A 16976-nucleotide genomic window follows, 5' to 3' on the forward strand; every position below is an offset into this window, starting at 1 on the left:
TAGCTCTGATCGTGATCTGCTATATCATATCAAAGTGATGCATAATTTCAGAAAGAAAAAGTACGTAAAATTTTACTATGCACTCACTTTAATTCAGTTGCTTAGCTATAATAAAAACTGGACATTTCCTTTTTACCTTATTCAATACAAACTATTCGGTTTTACTGGAGAGTTAAATTAAAAGAGTGAGACAAACCATGGAAAAGGCATTGAATCTTCATGAATAAAAATTACTATAAGAATTTTAAATTTGAGACTTGTAACACATTATTACTGGCTTGGAAATAAATTTAAGATTTAGTAAATATTAACTGTCAATCCAAATTTAAATTCGGGTTAGGGTTGGATTGCTTTGTTGCACAGATTGCTTTTTTTAATGTTATTTAGAGAAACAAGAAAATTTGAATACAAAAATTCCACAAATAACTAGATAGTTAAATTTTCAAAATAACTTTTAAAATAAAATGTATAGTGTATTATGCATTTTATTTTAAGTTATTCTGAATAATACATTTTGTTTAAATGCTTAATCAAATTTCTTTAATTCTCTCAAAATATTGAGAAATTTAGATTTTCTAATATGAATCTGATACAATTATAAATCAAGATTCTATTAATGTATTCTATGAATCACATACAACAATATCTTGTACAAGCACACATCAAAACAAAGTTTTGCTTTGATATGTTTAATTAACAAATTATTTGAGGACTCTTAGAAAATAAGTTTATTTTCCTCGAATTACTAGAAAACAGGAAACTTAATGTACAAATTACTCTCTTAATACAATAAATCAAGAACTGAATTTACACCTACTGATTTATGTAGAAGCCACGAGTAGATGCTGTAAGATGAAGCCTTTTGTCTTCAGCAGTAACAACGTATAAGTAGAGTAAGTCACCTAAAAAAAATTTAACAGTCTATTTTTTTAAAAAATAAATCCACAATAGTTCTTTAAAATAATTTTGTTGCCCCTATGTGAGAAAAAAAGAAAACCGGTACAGTATAGACTATTTTTTTCATATAATGTTATTATTTTGTGTATTCCAGAGCTCTTTCCAGGCTTGAAGTACTAAAGATTTATATATTTGCTTGATATCTAATGGCACTAAAACATTCCTACTTATATTATGAGTACTTCTCGGAACTACATCAGCACATTCATTCCAGTGTGAAATATCGAAACCTGTCATAGTCGTGTGATGCACTTTAGGATTTTTAGAATAACTGGGTTTAGACCGATGTGATATATACTTGAGATAAAATTATGAGAGTCAGTATAAATTATCCACTTTAGATAAGTTTGTTCAAAAATAAAGTTAAGGGCTACTGAAATAGCATAACATTCAGCCGTAAAAACTGAAGAATCAGGAAACAGTTGCTCACATACAGACCCCATCTTAAATTACAATTATGAATACCTTGTCAACCTTAATTAATATTTTCTACAATTTATAGAATAGCATTAATGTGAGCATATTCTTTGTATTCTTTTATTTTAATTTCTGGCATCAATAAAATTATTATTTTCTTTTACTTATTAAATAAAAAAAGGTCTCTGAAATTAAGATTTAAAATTCAATATCTAGCATACAGATAGAATAGAAAATGAGCAGCAAAATATAGAACAGGGCTTTTGAATTGTATAATGAAATATTTACCACGCAGCTTTCGTATGCCAGGGGGAGGATTCCAACCACTTATTGTCAGTACTTTTATGGCAGGAGTAATCTGCAATATTTCAATAATAAATTGTCATATTTGCCAATATTAGATACATAAGGTCAGGTGGGTATAAAATCACACTTTTGTCAAAGAAGGCTCTAAAACCAAACCATTAAATTTTACCGAAATTTTTTATTTATTTTATATACCTTGGAGTCATATAGATTAAATAGGAAGCTTAACTTATCTATTTTCTTTGGTTGTTTTCCTACTTTGATGCATTAAAAGAACATGTTTTGATATACCCACTTTATGCCAGAGAGGGGTAATGTTAAATTAAGAGAGTAGCGAGTGGGTAACATTAAATTAGATTTTTCTGGGTACAAGGTTCCAATTTAAGAAGTAAAACATTTAATATTAAAAGTATTCAAATATAGTTTGATTTCTATCTTTGATTTTTATAAAACAAGAATTTAAAACAAATTAACACAAACAAAAAACATAGCCATTAAAGGCATTTTGAACGTTTGAATTTCAAAACTTTTTGTCATTTAAAAATTTAAGAGAATTTTCTTTCTTAAACTGAGAAAAATATAAAGTTCACTTTTAAATCGTCTTACAAATTGTAATTGTTCAGTTTATTTTAGTCTACCCCTCTCCTATTTTCTGAAAAGTTTACATATATACATATATTACATACATAATAAAAAATCTTTGATAATAACAATTCCATATAAGTTTAAATATACACTATTTAATTAAAAAATAGATACTAAGGCTAATATTAATGAAAAAAAATCAAATTAGAACATTAAAAAAACAATTAGGTTAAAAGAGTATGAGAAAATGTTTTTCAAAATTAAGTCACCACAATAAAAGATCTAGTAGTGAAATAAAATTTTAAATCTTTAAAATTTATAACTTCATTTTATTATAAACAAATAAACTCTTAAAATAATTACTTTGAGATCTTTGGAATAAGGCTGTAATGGTAATAAAGGAAGTTCAGAAGAGCCAGGCAAGATGTAATCTAATGGTGTACAATCAACTGAATCGGGACGACTTTTTTTCTTTTCTGAAACAAAAATTTTACTTAAATGGAGAAATATATTAAAACAAATACACTTCTTTTCAAACTTAGAGGTCTTGTTTTTCATGTTTAATTGTTATTCTAGAAATATAATGAAAATACACAAAAGATAGATTTCCCATAAAATTAAAAAAATACTTTAAGTATACAAAGATTGGGAAATTTTATAATTTCACAAATTTCTTATTACTATATAATTTCAATTTCAAAACTCAATAGCCACCATTGGACCGATCATACTAATATCAATAATATCTAATAATTTTATCTTTTAAAATATGTTTTGAAAATGATAGTCCTTGGGATCATATGTTGTATACTATAACCTTCTCCTAAATCTAATAAATAATGTAATTACCGAAAATTTACAGATTAATTACCGAAAATAAACAAATACAAAAACACTGTAAACCAAATTAACCCTATATATATATATTTTTTAATATAGTCTTCTGAATCTTATTATTCACTTGTTTGTAAAATCACTCAAAATGATTTAAAATCTTAAATTCAAATTTGAAGAGTTTAGAATAAATGTAAATAAGACAATATTTTCTTATATAAATAAATATTTTGCGTGTAAATAAATTTTAAAAATTTTATTAAAATGAATTTCAATGTTGTTCCTTTTTGTTTTGTTTCTTATAAATTAAGATTTAAAAACTACAATTCTAAATAACCTTTTTCTTTTGAAAAATACAATTTATTGATATGACCAAGTATTTATTACAAAAAATTTAAATTCTTAAACACCAATTATATGTTAAAATAGCTGAATCCCTTACTTAGCCAAGAATCCCTTAGCCAAGATATCTACTGCTTAAAAAAAAAAAAAAAAAAAAAAAAATACTTTTGAAATGTACAGTTTTTTCATTTTCAAAAAAATTTAATTTCACTTATACTTCGTTTCACCGAAAAGTAGTTCGCTATTTTGGAATTACAGTTTAAATGTGCGTACAAATATGAATAAATTTTGTAAAAATGGTGAAAGAAAAGTTTATCTTGAAACATGTATTAGAAGTTTTATCATGTTTAAATGTATTTAACTTATGAATACCTTCTCTGGAAACCGAATATACAAAAAAGGAGATGTTTTGGTTTGGCAATGAATTAGTTACCGAAGACGTAAAAATGGTGCTTTGGCTACGTTTTCGGAACTGGTCAGCCTCGCATCTTTTAATTGTTCTTTTGCTTTGTTTTTTATTAGTTATTAACTGTCAATTTTTTTACTAGTATTTTATTGTTAGCTGGATTTTTTATAGTTGCTAACTGTTATTTTTTTGCATTAATTGTTAAATTTTTTGTATTTCCTTGTTAGATCTTTTTTTTGTTTTGTTGCTGATTACTAAATGGTAAATACTTAGGATTTTCTTTTCAGAAAAGAAGGTGATCTTCTCTTATAGAGATTTTTATAGAGAGGTTTCGTATAGAGGTTTTTTAGATAACTTCTTTTATTTCATAGCAGCAAATATATTTCAGGAAAAATAAAACAAATTACTTTCACAATTAACTTAGAACTAATTATAAATTCAGAAAACTACAAAATCAATTTTCAAAAAAAATTTTTTAATATTATAGAACATACTACCATGAGCTAAGAGTTTTGAAATTCAATATAAATATACAAATATAGAAATGAATAGACATAATGAATAAACAAATATAGAAAATATATATATTTTTTTTTAAGTATTGTTCAGAGGCAATCACATTTTAGTGTACCGATAAAAAATTTCTAGCGGAAAAATAAAAACTGAACAATTTATGTACATATATTTTAAAAAAGATAAAATGTAAATAGAACAAGTAAAGCATCAATAAATAGGAAAAAACTTTTATTCAAACTACCTAACGAATGTGCATAACACCAAAAATTAAAACCATTAAAAGTTAATTAGTTGATAAACCAAAAATACAATGGATATGCACTAGATTTGAAATATAATTTGAAATATAAAAAAGACACTAATGTGATTTAAAAAATGATGCTGGTCAGCTTAATTCTATAGAAATAATAATCTATTTAATTTACTATAGAGTATTACTTACCTAAAATGTCACCTTGTGTAACAGTGTTTAGGAACGAAAATGAGCTGCATTCTGCACCATTATATGCATCAGCTGGATCTAAAGATTTTAGGAGATCTCTAATATGTCTTACATGAATTCTAGCTTCTCTGACAGTATATGGTTCTAAAAAGAATATATATACACCAAGTTCAATAGGAAATTACATATTTTATACAAATTAAAAATTTTAAACATATTTTTAAAAAAATAACAAAAATTTAGATTCCAAATTAAAATTTTAAATTACTTAATTTTAACAAATTAAATTTTGTAATTCAAAATTAACTTTAATGAATTAAAGAACCTTGAATTTTTTTTCTGATCAATATTAAAATCCATTTACATGTATACTAAAACATTTCTACCCATCCTAGAATACAAGGGTATATTACCTATTTTTTTATTTATTTATTATTTATTTTTTATTAATTTTTAACATTTATCTCAGCATTAAAAATCAATATGTACAGAGTATGATATCAATCTGTATAATAATATCTACAAAGAAAGATTTGTAATAACTTTTTCAGCTATTACTTACATATTATAATTGTTTTTCACTCTAACCAGAACAGGGTAATTTTAAAGTGTAATTTAAATTACAAACCTTCATTAACTTTAATAATAGATCCTTCTCCTAACCCTTCAATTGTTTTAAGTTCAGCAAAATTGTCCATGGTTACACCATCCAACTGTAAAGAGAAGCATGTTCTATGGCAAGTCTCCTCTCTATCCATTAGCATTTGATGAATTTCCTGAACCAATTCTGTAGAGCTCACCTACAAAATTTTAATACTTTACTTTAAAAATAAAAACTTGCTGTGGCACTATATTCAATTTTATATATTTGTCACATATTTTTCTGTTTTACAGTACATTAGAATTACCAAAAGAAACAAAGAATAAAAAATAAGAAAAATCAACAATTAAAATATCTCTTTTTCAAGACAATATTTCATAATTCCTTGGAATTTTAATTTCTAAATATTTCTTTATAAATTTCTAATAAATTATCTCTCTGTACATATAATAAGATTTATATTTTCTCTTTAAATACAGTAAATATATATTTAAAGAAGGTTGTCTGTAAGAATTCATATTAAATAGTTTTAATTTATATACATAACAATCATATATTCTGATAATTAGATATAGATGCAACAGTACACCTTACAAGCTTTTTAATGGTTCTTTATTATCATTGAAAAACTTAGGAGAAATTGTGATATATGGTATAAAACTTATTATCTTTGATATAAAACTTAGTTATCTTTATTATAGAATGTGATAAATAATTGCCTTTCTTTCCATATCATAATATAATATTTGATATAAAACTGTGTGCTTATACTTATAATTATCTTCTATAAATGTAGTAGTATGTAGTATAATAAAATATCAAACTTCAAATCTGACAGCATCAACTACAATGCAGACAGCCTATAATACAAATCTTTGATACAGTCGAACCCCGCTATAGTGAACCGTCTGCGGACTCAGTAATGTGTCCACTATAACCGATGGTTCACTATATCCAAGTTTTTTGAAGAATATTTTTTGCATAAGACAGTTGAATGATTGAAAATTGGCTTTGCAATTTTGCATAAGTTATTTAAAAAATTGTTAACTAATTAACAGATAATAAAACGAAAATTGATGGAAAAAGTAATTACGTCGCTAAATATTAGTTTTATTTTCACTTTTCATGAAAAAAATTTGTGATTTTTGATTGAACACAATTTGATTTTAAATTGAGTTCATCAATTTTCTTATGCAAAGAATGCAAGATTTTTACATTTTGAACAAGATTTCGAACCATCTTGACAAAGCATCTTCTACGTTTTCTCTTTCAGCTCCACGCAGTTTTTTCGATGAAACCATGTTTTTGTCGTATGCCGCAAGAATTGCACTTCAATTTTTCCAAATGTTTGAAACTGTAGATTTTGACAAGGAAAATTCCTTACACAGTGTCGATTGATTGGTTCCATCATCAACACGCTTTACAATTTTAACTTCGTCCTCTATCGAAAACGCTTTTCTCTTTAGAGAATTTGCCATTTTCACTGCTTTTGAAATAAAAATCTTGTCTCAAATAGATAATGTAAGAATATGAAGATAGCAGCTGTAGAATGAGTTAAATTGTTCCCCTTCTTGATTGTCAAGGGGTGATTTGTAAAGAATATGGTTTGAACAGATAAGAAAATTCCAAAAATTCAGCAGGTGGCCAAGTTAACTAGTTGTAGAGCAAGCTTGGGGAAAAGAGATAAAGCGAGGCTTGGCAGGGAGGGAGGAGTATAAGATAAATGATCTGTTTGACATTTATTACAGTATAGTTAAAAGTGATAAGCATAAAGGAGAGTAATATGACACATTTTATAGGAATGCATTCATTTTCAGTCCCAACACCTACAAGTTTAAAGATGGAGGACTGAAAAAGATATTTAAAGAAATGAAATTTGAGTCCACTATAACCGAGTTTCCAAGTTCTAAGCTGTTCACTATAAGCGTTAAAAATAACATTATTTAAATAGGAATACGGACGGGACCGCTAAAAAAGTTCACTACATCCGAGTGTTCACTATATCCGTGGTTCACTATAGCGGGGTTCGACTGTAGTTCTATTAATAGACACATAACCTTTGGGGCCCTTGTCTCAAAAGTCACTCAGCCTTTTTTTTTTTTTCTTATCTCAAAGCATGAATACAAAAATTGAGTTTAATCTAAAAGTAAAACTTTTCAGAACTTAATTTAACAATAATTAACCGTATTAAAATTAAATAAATTCTTTATTCACTTAATTTAATATTTTTGTTTCTTCTTATAATAAAACAAAGCAACTTTTTAATCTAACACAAAAAATATATATAATCTTTCTTTCAATTACAAGACAACAAGTAATATCAGGAGAAAAAAGCTCATACAAAAAAATTTTTTTTAATAAACAGATGCCAAGTACAACCACAGATGATAAATAACATTAAAAGATATTTTCAAAATATTCAGGTTAAATTTATTTATAATGCAAAAAATATAAATGAGTGCTAAATAGAGTATAAAAATTAATGTAAATAATGACATATTCTAGTCATAATATCTTAGTCTTTTATTAAGATCATATATTAATGTCTTATATTACCTCAATGTCTTATAAAGACCTTTAAACAAATTGTTAAAAAGTCTTACTTTTTTAATACTTCCATTAGTTAACCTTTTGCATACAGATGGTACAACTGATGAACCAGAATAACATATTTTATGATATTAAGTACCATAAACAAAAGGTTGAATTTTAGAAAATTTGGAAAATCAATACAAAAAATTCTGCTTAAAGCCTGTTTTATTTGGAAAGAAAAAAAAGCCAAACAAATTTTAATGTTTTAAGTAATATCGAAAACGAAGTTAGATTACAAGACAAATATTCTTACAATTATATTCATTAAAATAATTGATTATTAAAAAATTAAAAGGTAAAATAAAAATTTTCTTTACCACGACAAAAAAAACCTACATATTTGCAGGGGTAGAAAATTCAAAAACCAATGTTTTGTTTACTTTGTAAAAAAATAATTCAATCACTGGTCTTAGAATTAATGACTTACTAGTCTGATTACCTATTAGATATTTTTTGTTAAGTTAATGTTTTTAAGTTTGGGAGAGCGACAATAAATTACAAAAGAAAACAAGTATTTTTGAACACCCCATGCCAGAAAAATCAAGCAATAAGCTTGTATAGATTACTTTAGTTGTTTTTAATAACTGTTAAAAAAAATTCGTTAAAAACTCCGCAAGATAAAGTATATAAGGTTGTCCTTTTATACTGCGCATGAACAATAAAAAATTTAAAAAGTTTTTTTTCATAATTTTGTAGTGAATCGTAATTAGGCAACTAAAGAAATTTGATTTGAATATCTTACAAATTGTAAAAGTTTCAAATACTTTTCCAAGTAATTTTTGCACTTCAATACTGAAAGAAAATTCAAAACAGCCAAGGGTTTTCCACAAATTTTATTTTGTAATATAAAACAAAATTTAATAAAAAATGATAATACCTTACAATAATCGTCCGGAAACAAAATGTGATGGTATAAGGGAAAAAACATGGGAAAGAAAACAAACTTTTATGGGGATGATCCCTCAAAATTCTGTTTAGAGAATATTGCTGCTAATAGGCTAGCCTCATTATAAAATTCTTATAAAAAAATAAACTCAAATTACTTTTATTAAAAAGAACATCAAACTGAATTCTCCAGTTACCTGAATATCAAATGGCTCTACACCAGGAGCAACAATCTTTACAGCATATCCAGCATCGTGGATAAACACAAATTCTTGATCTTTTCCTGAATCCTGAGCAGAGTCATTCTTTTTATCAGTGGGGAGATCACTTTCTGACTCAGGAGAGTCATTGGAGTTTTGAGCAGTATTTGATTTCTCTACAGAGTCCAGTTCAGTTTTAATAGAGCAGTTATTGTCCTTTGGTAAAGAATATGGAGAGAGAGGTGTCTCAGCTAAAGCTTTTAATTTTTTGCTGATGTCATTGAACTTTTCCTCAGAATTTCCATTTGCTGCATGTCCATTTAATGTTGTTTCACAAGGCATAGCTGAAGGTGAATCACTGTCCTTAACTACCATGTTTCACATTTATCTAGAAAAGTAAAAAAAAGAGCATAAATTAGTAGCATAGGAAAATAAAATATTTTTTAAAAAAATTTTACTATTTTAAACCATAATGAACAATGAGTAGAACATTTCAAAACTGACATATTTTGGTAAAAAAAAAATCCAACATAAAATAAGTAGGTAAAATTGACATATTTGAAATATAGCAAACTATGATCTATATTTCAAGATTTATTATTTAACAATAAAACGTCTGTAAATGGAAAAAGAAAGTAAATCTAAAATATATTTTCAATATCTAGAAAAGCTTAAGACTTTTACTTATAACAGAAGAGAAAAAAAATGAACAAATTTAGAAAAGACAATACATAAACTATTTTGTGAAAAAAATATAATATTAATCAGAATATTTTCATGTTTCATAAAAAGTTTAAAATCATGTTTCATAAAAAGTTTCATAAAGTTATAATTAATTCAAAATAAAATTAAAAATGCTTTAAACTAAAGATATATAAATTATTTTTTAAAAAAACTAATCTTTTTTTAAAATATAAAATGTGAAATAAGCAGATTAAGTATTTTGTAAGTAAGCTTAACTGAAATATTACTTGGTGTGTACTTAATATTTTTAAGCAAGCTTTTAAATTATCACTAAATAAACCTTTATAAATAAAATTATAGGAAGTAACTATGTTAAGTGAAACAAACTTTCAGAATCTAGGAAAGTGGAAAACATTTAAAAAGAAATAAGGAAATGAAAATACAAAAAGGAGAAATTACAGTTAACAGACTTATGGCCTCCAAGAATGCATAAATTATCTTTCTAATCATTCAGTTATTTTTCTTCAACTGACCTCATTTGTATTTTACTTATCTATGATAGATAAAACTGAATGCATCTTTGCTTCAGTGCTGAAAATCATGGTCAATATTTCAACAACAAAAAAACTTTTCAATACAACGTAATTCTTAATTTTAAAAAAAAATTTGGATGCAAGAAAAATACAATTAAATAGTTTAACAAATTTATATTTATTGGATAACAAAATAACTTAAAAATTTTATTTTCTTCATATACCAAGTCATTTGAATTAACAAAAAAAAATTATTAATTTACGTGAAAATGCATAAAAAAATTATTAATTAACATGAATTAATGTGAAAATTAACAGTTTATAACTGGCAGACTGATTTGTTTTATGTAATAGAAAAATAAGGCAAACGTAATTAAGTACGATTTACATAAATTAGAAATTTACAATGAATTTTATTAATATAAGAGAATTGTTGATTTGAAAAATAATAATTTAAGGTCACACTATAAAATAACTCAATGATTTAACATTTAAATTTAATTTTATATGAAAATAGTTTTGAAGAAAGATATACGCATTGCTTGTTATATAACAATTTTAATGCGGGTAAAATTCTTGAAGATTGCATCATATTTCTTAAATGCTAGTTATTCAATTTCATTTAACTCAAAAAAAAGACAATATTAAATAATGAAATATAATTTGATTTCATACAGCAAAAATCACATAATTATGCATTAAATATTGAATAAAAAGTATTAAACATACTTTTTCCAAGGGCGTATAAGAATTTAAAATTTGTAGCAATTTACGTGAAACAATTCTCTTTGAAATGATAGAATTGCTAACTTATTGGTTTTAAATAGCTTTAATTTGGCAAGCGCTTAACTAATTTTTAAGGAAAATTCATTTCTCACTATTTTCTCTCAGCTGAGATAGTAACCACATGAATTTTTTCATACGACCTTCCTTTCATGAAGTCACAGAAAGATGCGTGCGCCGGCAATCCACGTGCGTCTCTGGCCGGTAATGACGTCACAGTAATGAGGGGAGGAGGAGTAGGGAGAAGCCCCACCTTCCTTTCAGCGAATTTTATTGGTTAAAAACTTTAATTTAGAGAAATTTTCTATTTAAGTAAAAATTTCACAAAGAAAAATGTTTTTTTATCTTTATTCTTTATTGAACTGTTAATATTTTAATTGTTTACAATTTTCATTTCCCATTTATTTTTTTGTGTATGTAAGCGCTCTCTAGCGGCATTTACGTTATTAAATAATTTCTAGTGGTAAAAAAACTTTTATTCCGCCATTAAATGTTTTAAATGCTCTTTGAACAAAAGCTGTTTGTTTGTAAACAAAAGCGATCCTGAACACAGATTGAAAAGTAATGATTACACAACTTTATTTTATAGATAAATGACTTTTTTTTAAATATCTTAACTTAATATTATTATTTGTGAAAATTCTGCTTATATATTTGCATTTTACTACATAATGTGATCTATAAGTTTTTTTTTTAAACCTAATGACTCGAAATTTCATCGAAAAAAGTAAAAATTTTGATGATATATTTATTTATATTTTCGCCTACCAAATGTATTTTTATTTCCATATACCTATACTTTTCATAATCACTTTATCAATGAATATGATCAATGGAAGTCTAAAAACTTAAACATATTTTTCAATTTATTTCAATATTTACATATTTGAAAGAAGTGTAATAAATAATCTAGAAAGACAGACGACCCACCCTTTCATCACCAAGCAAGCATCAAACATTTTCTTTTAGTACCAAAATGGCTGTTTGCCTTTCTAAAGAATTTATTTGTGCTTACTTCGATTCTTCTATGTTGCATTTATATTTACGTAGATATATAAAAAAAAGAGATTCATAAGAATCAAGTAAAGAATCATTTCATTCTGGATGAACTTACAATGGAGTAGTAATTATTTTTCTCTCCAAAATTGCAGTTAAGTTTTACTGTTTAAAAAAGTTTCAAGTTTATTTAAAATTTTTATTATTGTGTATAGTAAAAAATATTTTTATGAACTGATTCTTAAATGTGTATTTTTTGTATGTTTACATTAACAACTACATGATAAATATATTACATTTCAAGAAAAAGCATTTCCCTTCTAATTTTTTAAGTTCATAGATTCATTTTCTCCCTAAAGTTTATTTTTATGTATTAATAATTTTCTATGATTTTATAACATTAATTTTATATAACTTTGAGTTAACTTTTAATTAAAAAGTAAATTGCCATACATTTTTTTGTTACAGCGAAATTTTATGTTACAAAACAGACGCCTCTCATTACGGATATTTTTTTGATTCCATATAAATCTTTTATGAATAAACCATTATGTACCCTGTCCGCAAGGCGGGCACTCATGTAACTGGACAGTCGATTTTGTCTCCAGACCAGACCAAGGTTGGCAAGTTTCTGCCGAGGTTTTTAAAACCACTGGCAGAAACCCCTTTCTGTCACATTTGTGCAGTGGCCCCCATCCCCCCCCCACAAAAAAAATTTGCTAACTTCCCCCTTCCATGTTAGCTTGTTCGAAATAGTGCTACTTTGCTTGCTCATAATATAACGATGCTTCTTTTATTTATGTACTTTAAAAAAAATTCTCACGTCTAAATTCCCCCCCCCAACTATTTGTTTTATTTAGTGTAAAAATTCCCCCCTCCCCAAGCTTTAAGTGGGCGCATCGTGTGCCCACCTTCCCCCCTGATGGGCCCCTGCATTTGTGGCAGAAATTCAGAAAATGACATGTAAGTTAAGTACTGAGATTGACATACAATGGATAATTCATAGAAAAAAACATTTAAATGTTAAACAAAGTGACCAGTGAAATTGCTGCTTACATTTATGAATCAGTGAATCTAACCAATTATATTACATCTTACATACAGCAAAGATTAAAACTGTTACTGTTATAATAATTGGATTGTTGCCATGCAAATTATGTCTTGAAAAGAAAAAAAAACTATTTGAAAGTAGCTCTATTCAGTTATAATTAAGAATTAAATGATAATAATTACTGAATTTCTAGGTTTAATATAATAAACTAAAATTTAGTATTTATATTTATTATTACATTACTTTATTCTTTATTTAACATAAATATTTGATATACTGCACTGCACTCTTTATATTTAATATAAACAAAATAATATATATTTACAAACAATGAATTAAAAAGTTTGTTACAGTCGCATTTTTCAGTTTACTTAAACAAAATGTCATTAAGCAATTACTAGAACTAATATAGACGTTTTTTAGTTTCTGACAGTTTTTACCGGTTATAACCAGTTTCTGCCACTGGCATGGCAAAAACCAGTTTCTGCTGGCAAAAAGCCAACCCTGCTCCAGACACTACTTTTTCTAAACTTGAAAGAAAAAAAAACTTTTACTTTAAATTATAAACAAATATGAATCTTTCTATAATTTTATACAGTAGGTAAATTTTTAGCCTTGTCTATATCTATAAAAATTATAGTAAGGAATCAATCATTCTACTAAATTTATTGAAGTATTTTCTATTAAAGGATCATTAATTCCCTTGTCACCTTTATATATCTTTGTAAAGAAAGAAGAGAAAATTATGCTGCTCATGTGAAATATTTCTAACATGAGTATCTTTTCATCTGAACAACATAGGTTAGGCGACACCATGAGATGAAATGATGCATTTAATACTCTTAATTCCTTTTCCCTCTCTGAAAATTTCCATCTTGTTTTAATCAATTTGAACCCTGTACTTAACACAGCTGAGATTGAAAAAAAAAAGAAAGAGAGAGAACAGAAATCTGTCATTCAAGTGTTTATATAAATCAAACATTTATTCAGATTTTACTGCTAATTAGCAGGACAATTGCAAGGCAATTTTTAAGCTAATTAGCAATGACTAGCTACAGGGTTGGCAAGGTTTAGGACAGAATGGATTAATCCACGGTTTAAACCGTCCTGTCCAAAACCCTTTTACTCAAATTATGTCACAATTTTATCTGAACAATATTTAAAAGGTAAAATAAATATAGAACTAATCACAAATTGATAATTAAATCTACTAGAGAGTAAATATTTCTTTTTAAAAGTATAATATTTTATTAATATTGTTTGACTCTTCAATTTAAACATTAAACAAAACAAAATTAATCAGTAATCAAGTTCAATTGGTCCTCTTAACATTCGATAGCACATAACTGAAGTTTGACCTTGCCATACAGGTTTAGCTATTAGGGACTAAGTACTTGGTTAGTCATAAACAGGTATATTTATCTATAGTACTATTCAAGAATACTTTTATTTCAATCATGTTCAAATCTTTTAGCATAGTGGTGATACATCACCAGTGTCAGTAACCGAAACTGATGTTATGCCCTTCAAAACTGTTAATACATTTTTCAGTTATTTTGTATTTCAAATTTAAACTAATATATTTATATTCAAAAACAATTTTTTTTTTAAATAGATGTCTTTTTTTATCCTCCTGTAATGCAGAAATTATAACATTTTTTTAAAAAAAATATTGTGAAAAATAAAAGGTTCATTTTTAAACAAATTTATAATTTTTTTAAAAATTTATTATTTTTAATATTGCATAATTTATCAGTATTAAAAGCATATTTATATTTAAAGAATAAGGTATTCACTTTTGTCGTTCAATGAGTTGTGGAGCTTCAAAAATTATAAACCTTTTCCTATTATAAGTTAAAGTAAATTGTATAAAAAATATCAAATATTTATTGATATATGTAATTATTATGTGTACAATCGTTACACATATAGAATTTTTACCTTTTACCAAAGTTCAAGGTTTTGGACAGTTTAAGACAGTAAAACCCACATGTTATGCCCTTCAAAACTGCCTGTCCAAAACCAGTTTAGGACGTCCAACACCCCAACCTTTACTAGCTATTTATAATACTTATTTTTCGGTTACCTGGACTATTATTGAAGGAAATTTATACCTACTGTTTCCCGTCGACTACGCCTACAAAAATAATTTATTCATATGATATAGGCCTTTGAATTACCTGAGCAATTTATTTGTCCTGGTAATTTGTATGATGAATTTCTTTTTATTTATTTTTGCAGATCCAAATAGGGAGTTTTTTTTTCCTAGAAATGGATGATTCTGGAACAAATACATTAAATTTATCAGTAAATCCTGGAGTACCGGAAACCTCAGAAACAAAAAAAAAATCTAAAGGACATCGCTGTTATTTTTGTGGTCAAAGATTCATGGTGAAAAATGTGCTTCGAAAGCATATAAGCATACACAAAGATAGAGATTTTTTCTGTGAAACCTGTGGCAAAGCTTTTTCTACTAACTGGGGACTGAGGAAACATATAAGAATTCATACCGGAGATCGCCCCTTTGCTTGCAACCTTTGTGATAAAGCTTTTGCTCAAAAATGCACCCTACAGTTTCATTTGAAATCAATGCACAGTGATAAGCCTCATCCCAGGTGTAAAACTTGTGGCAAACGATTGAAATCTTTCTCATATATTCAGTGTTGGTTATGTAGATATGAAGGAAAAGAGATTATAGATATGAAAGACATTGATGGCTTCAGTAAGTCTTTATCAGAAGGAGTTAGGGACTTAGATCCTAGTTTAGTGAGAGAGGAGACGCAAAACCAAGACCCTGTTGCATATCAGTCAAATCTCGAAAATCCCCCCCTTGTCTCCAACCAAATCATGATATATCTCTGTGAAATATGTAACTTCCAGTTTGATACTTTCGCAAAACTTAAGCAACATCAAATAGATTATGGACATGAAACTATCTTTGTGTGTGAACAATGTGGGGAAAGGTTTGATGACTCGACTAGTATGAAAAAGCATTTAACAACTCATACAACAAAGTTGAGACCATATGTTTGTCAAAAGTGTGGGAAAGATTTTAAGAAAGACTACAATTTGAAGCAGCATCTGGTCACCCACAGAGAAGACCGTCCATATACCTGCAAAATTTGTCAAAGTTCTTTTAAGACGATTCCAAGTCTGAAACAACACTTAGTAAGCCACAGTAATGATAGACCTTATGCTTGTAAAGAATGTGGCAGCAATTTCAAATCTCCACAGGGATTGAAATCACATATTTTAATTCATAACAAAGAAAAACCATTAACTTGTAAAACTTGTGGGAAGACTTTTACATTTCTTGGTAATTTGCAACGTCATTACAGAGTCCATACGGGAGAAAAACCATATCATTGTAAGCTATGTGATAAACGGTTTTCACAATCCAACGGATTAAAAGCACATGAATTAATTCATGCAAAACCTTTAAAGGATGAAGAATACTTATGTACTGTGTGTGGAAGGAAGTTTAAATCTGTATCAAACTACAAAAAACATTTATTGTTGCACAGCTAAATGTTAGTTTTTTCTTTAACATTTTGTTTCATAATTGCATGTTTTAATAAAATATTTTTTTTATCAAGTATTACAAGGAATATATCTGCAATACTTTAAATCTAGAAAATGTATTGTTTAATTGTAATTAGTATTGCTCATTAAGTTATAAATTTGTTCAGTTTTAATGCTCTTAAACCAGTTTTATGAACATCAATATTTTCAAATGTGAATCTTTTCTTCTTTTTTTTCACTAGATTCCCATAAAAAAAATTCTAAAGTGATACATTGAACTGGGATACCATTCTCACATTTTACAAAAGTAGTCAAAGTATACTG

General features: G+C 26.6%; 2 protein-coding genes across 8 annotated transcripts in view; one reads left to right on the forward strand and one right to left on the reverse strand.

The window, feature by feature from the left end:
• Nucleotides 1-11306, reverse strand: part of clu (clustered mitochondria protein homolog) — a 41460-nt gene extending 30154 nt beyond the window's left edge. For 2 of the 6 annotated variants that reach the window (XM_016055686.4, XM_016055682.4), the window contains exons 1-7: nt 11030-11306; nt 9081-9471; nt 5434-5605; nt 4806-4949; nt 2629-2741; nt 1663-1732; nt 818-902 (exon numbers count right to left, since the gene is read on the reverse strand). In XM_016055686.4, coding sequence (XP_015911172.2) covers nt 818-902; nt 1663-1732; nt 2629-2741; nt 4806-4949; nt 5434-5605; nt 9081-9458 — 962 coding nt within the window. In that variant the 5' untranslated portion in view covers nt 9459-9471; nt 11030-11306. Of the gene's footprint in view, nt 1-817; nt 903-1662; nt 1733-2628; nt 2742-4805; nt 4950-5433; nt 5606-9080; nt 9472-10226; nt 10388-11029 lie in introns of those variants that run through there. The other 4 variants (XM_071178701.2, XM_016055683.5, XM_071178702.2 and 1 more) reach the window with 3 other exon arrangements.
• A 114-nt stretch (nt 11307-11420) lies between these two features.
• On the forward strand, nt 11421-16852 carry LOC107442192 (uncharacterized). Of its 2 annotated transcripts, none has more exons than XM_016055689.5 (2): nt 11421-11644; nt 15372-16852. In XM_016055689.5, the coding sequence occupies exon 2, from the start codon at nt 15402-15404 to the stop codon at nt 16656-16658; it is 1257 nt and encodes a 418-aa protein (XP_015911175.1). In that variant the 5' UTR covers nt 11421-11644; nt 15372-15401; the 3' UTR covers nt 16659-16852. The 2 variants fall into 2 exon arrangements, with proteins under 2 accessions (XP_015911175.1, XP_087021937.1); XM_087165811.1 differs by lacking the exon at nt 11421-11644 and adding an exon at nt 12215-12233.
• The last annotated feature ends 124 nt before the right edge of the window (nt 16853-16976 follow it).

The sequence above is a fragment of the Parasteatoda tepidariorum genome, chromosome 6 (assembly GCF_982258835.1).
Source record: "Parasteatoda tepidariorum strain Cologne lab strain chromosome 6, Ptep-v5.0, whole genome shotgun sequence".
NCBI lineage: Eukaryota > Metazoa > Arthropoda > Arachnida > Araneae > Theridiidae > Parasteatoda > Parasteatoda tepidariorum.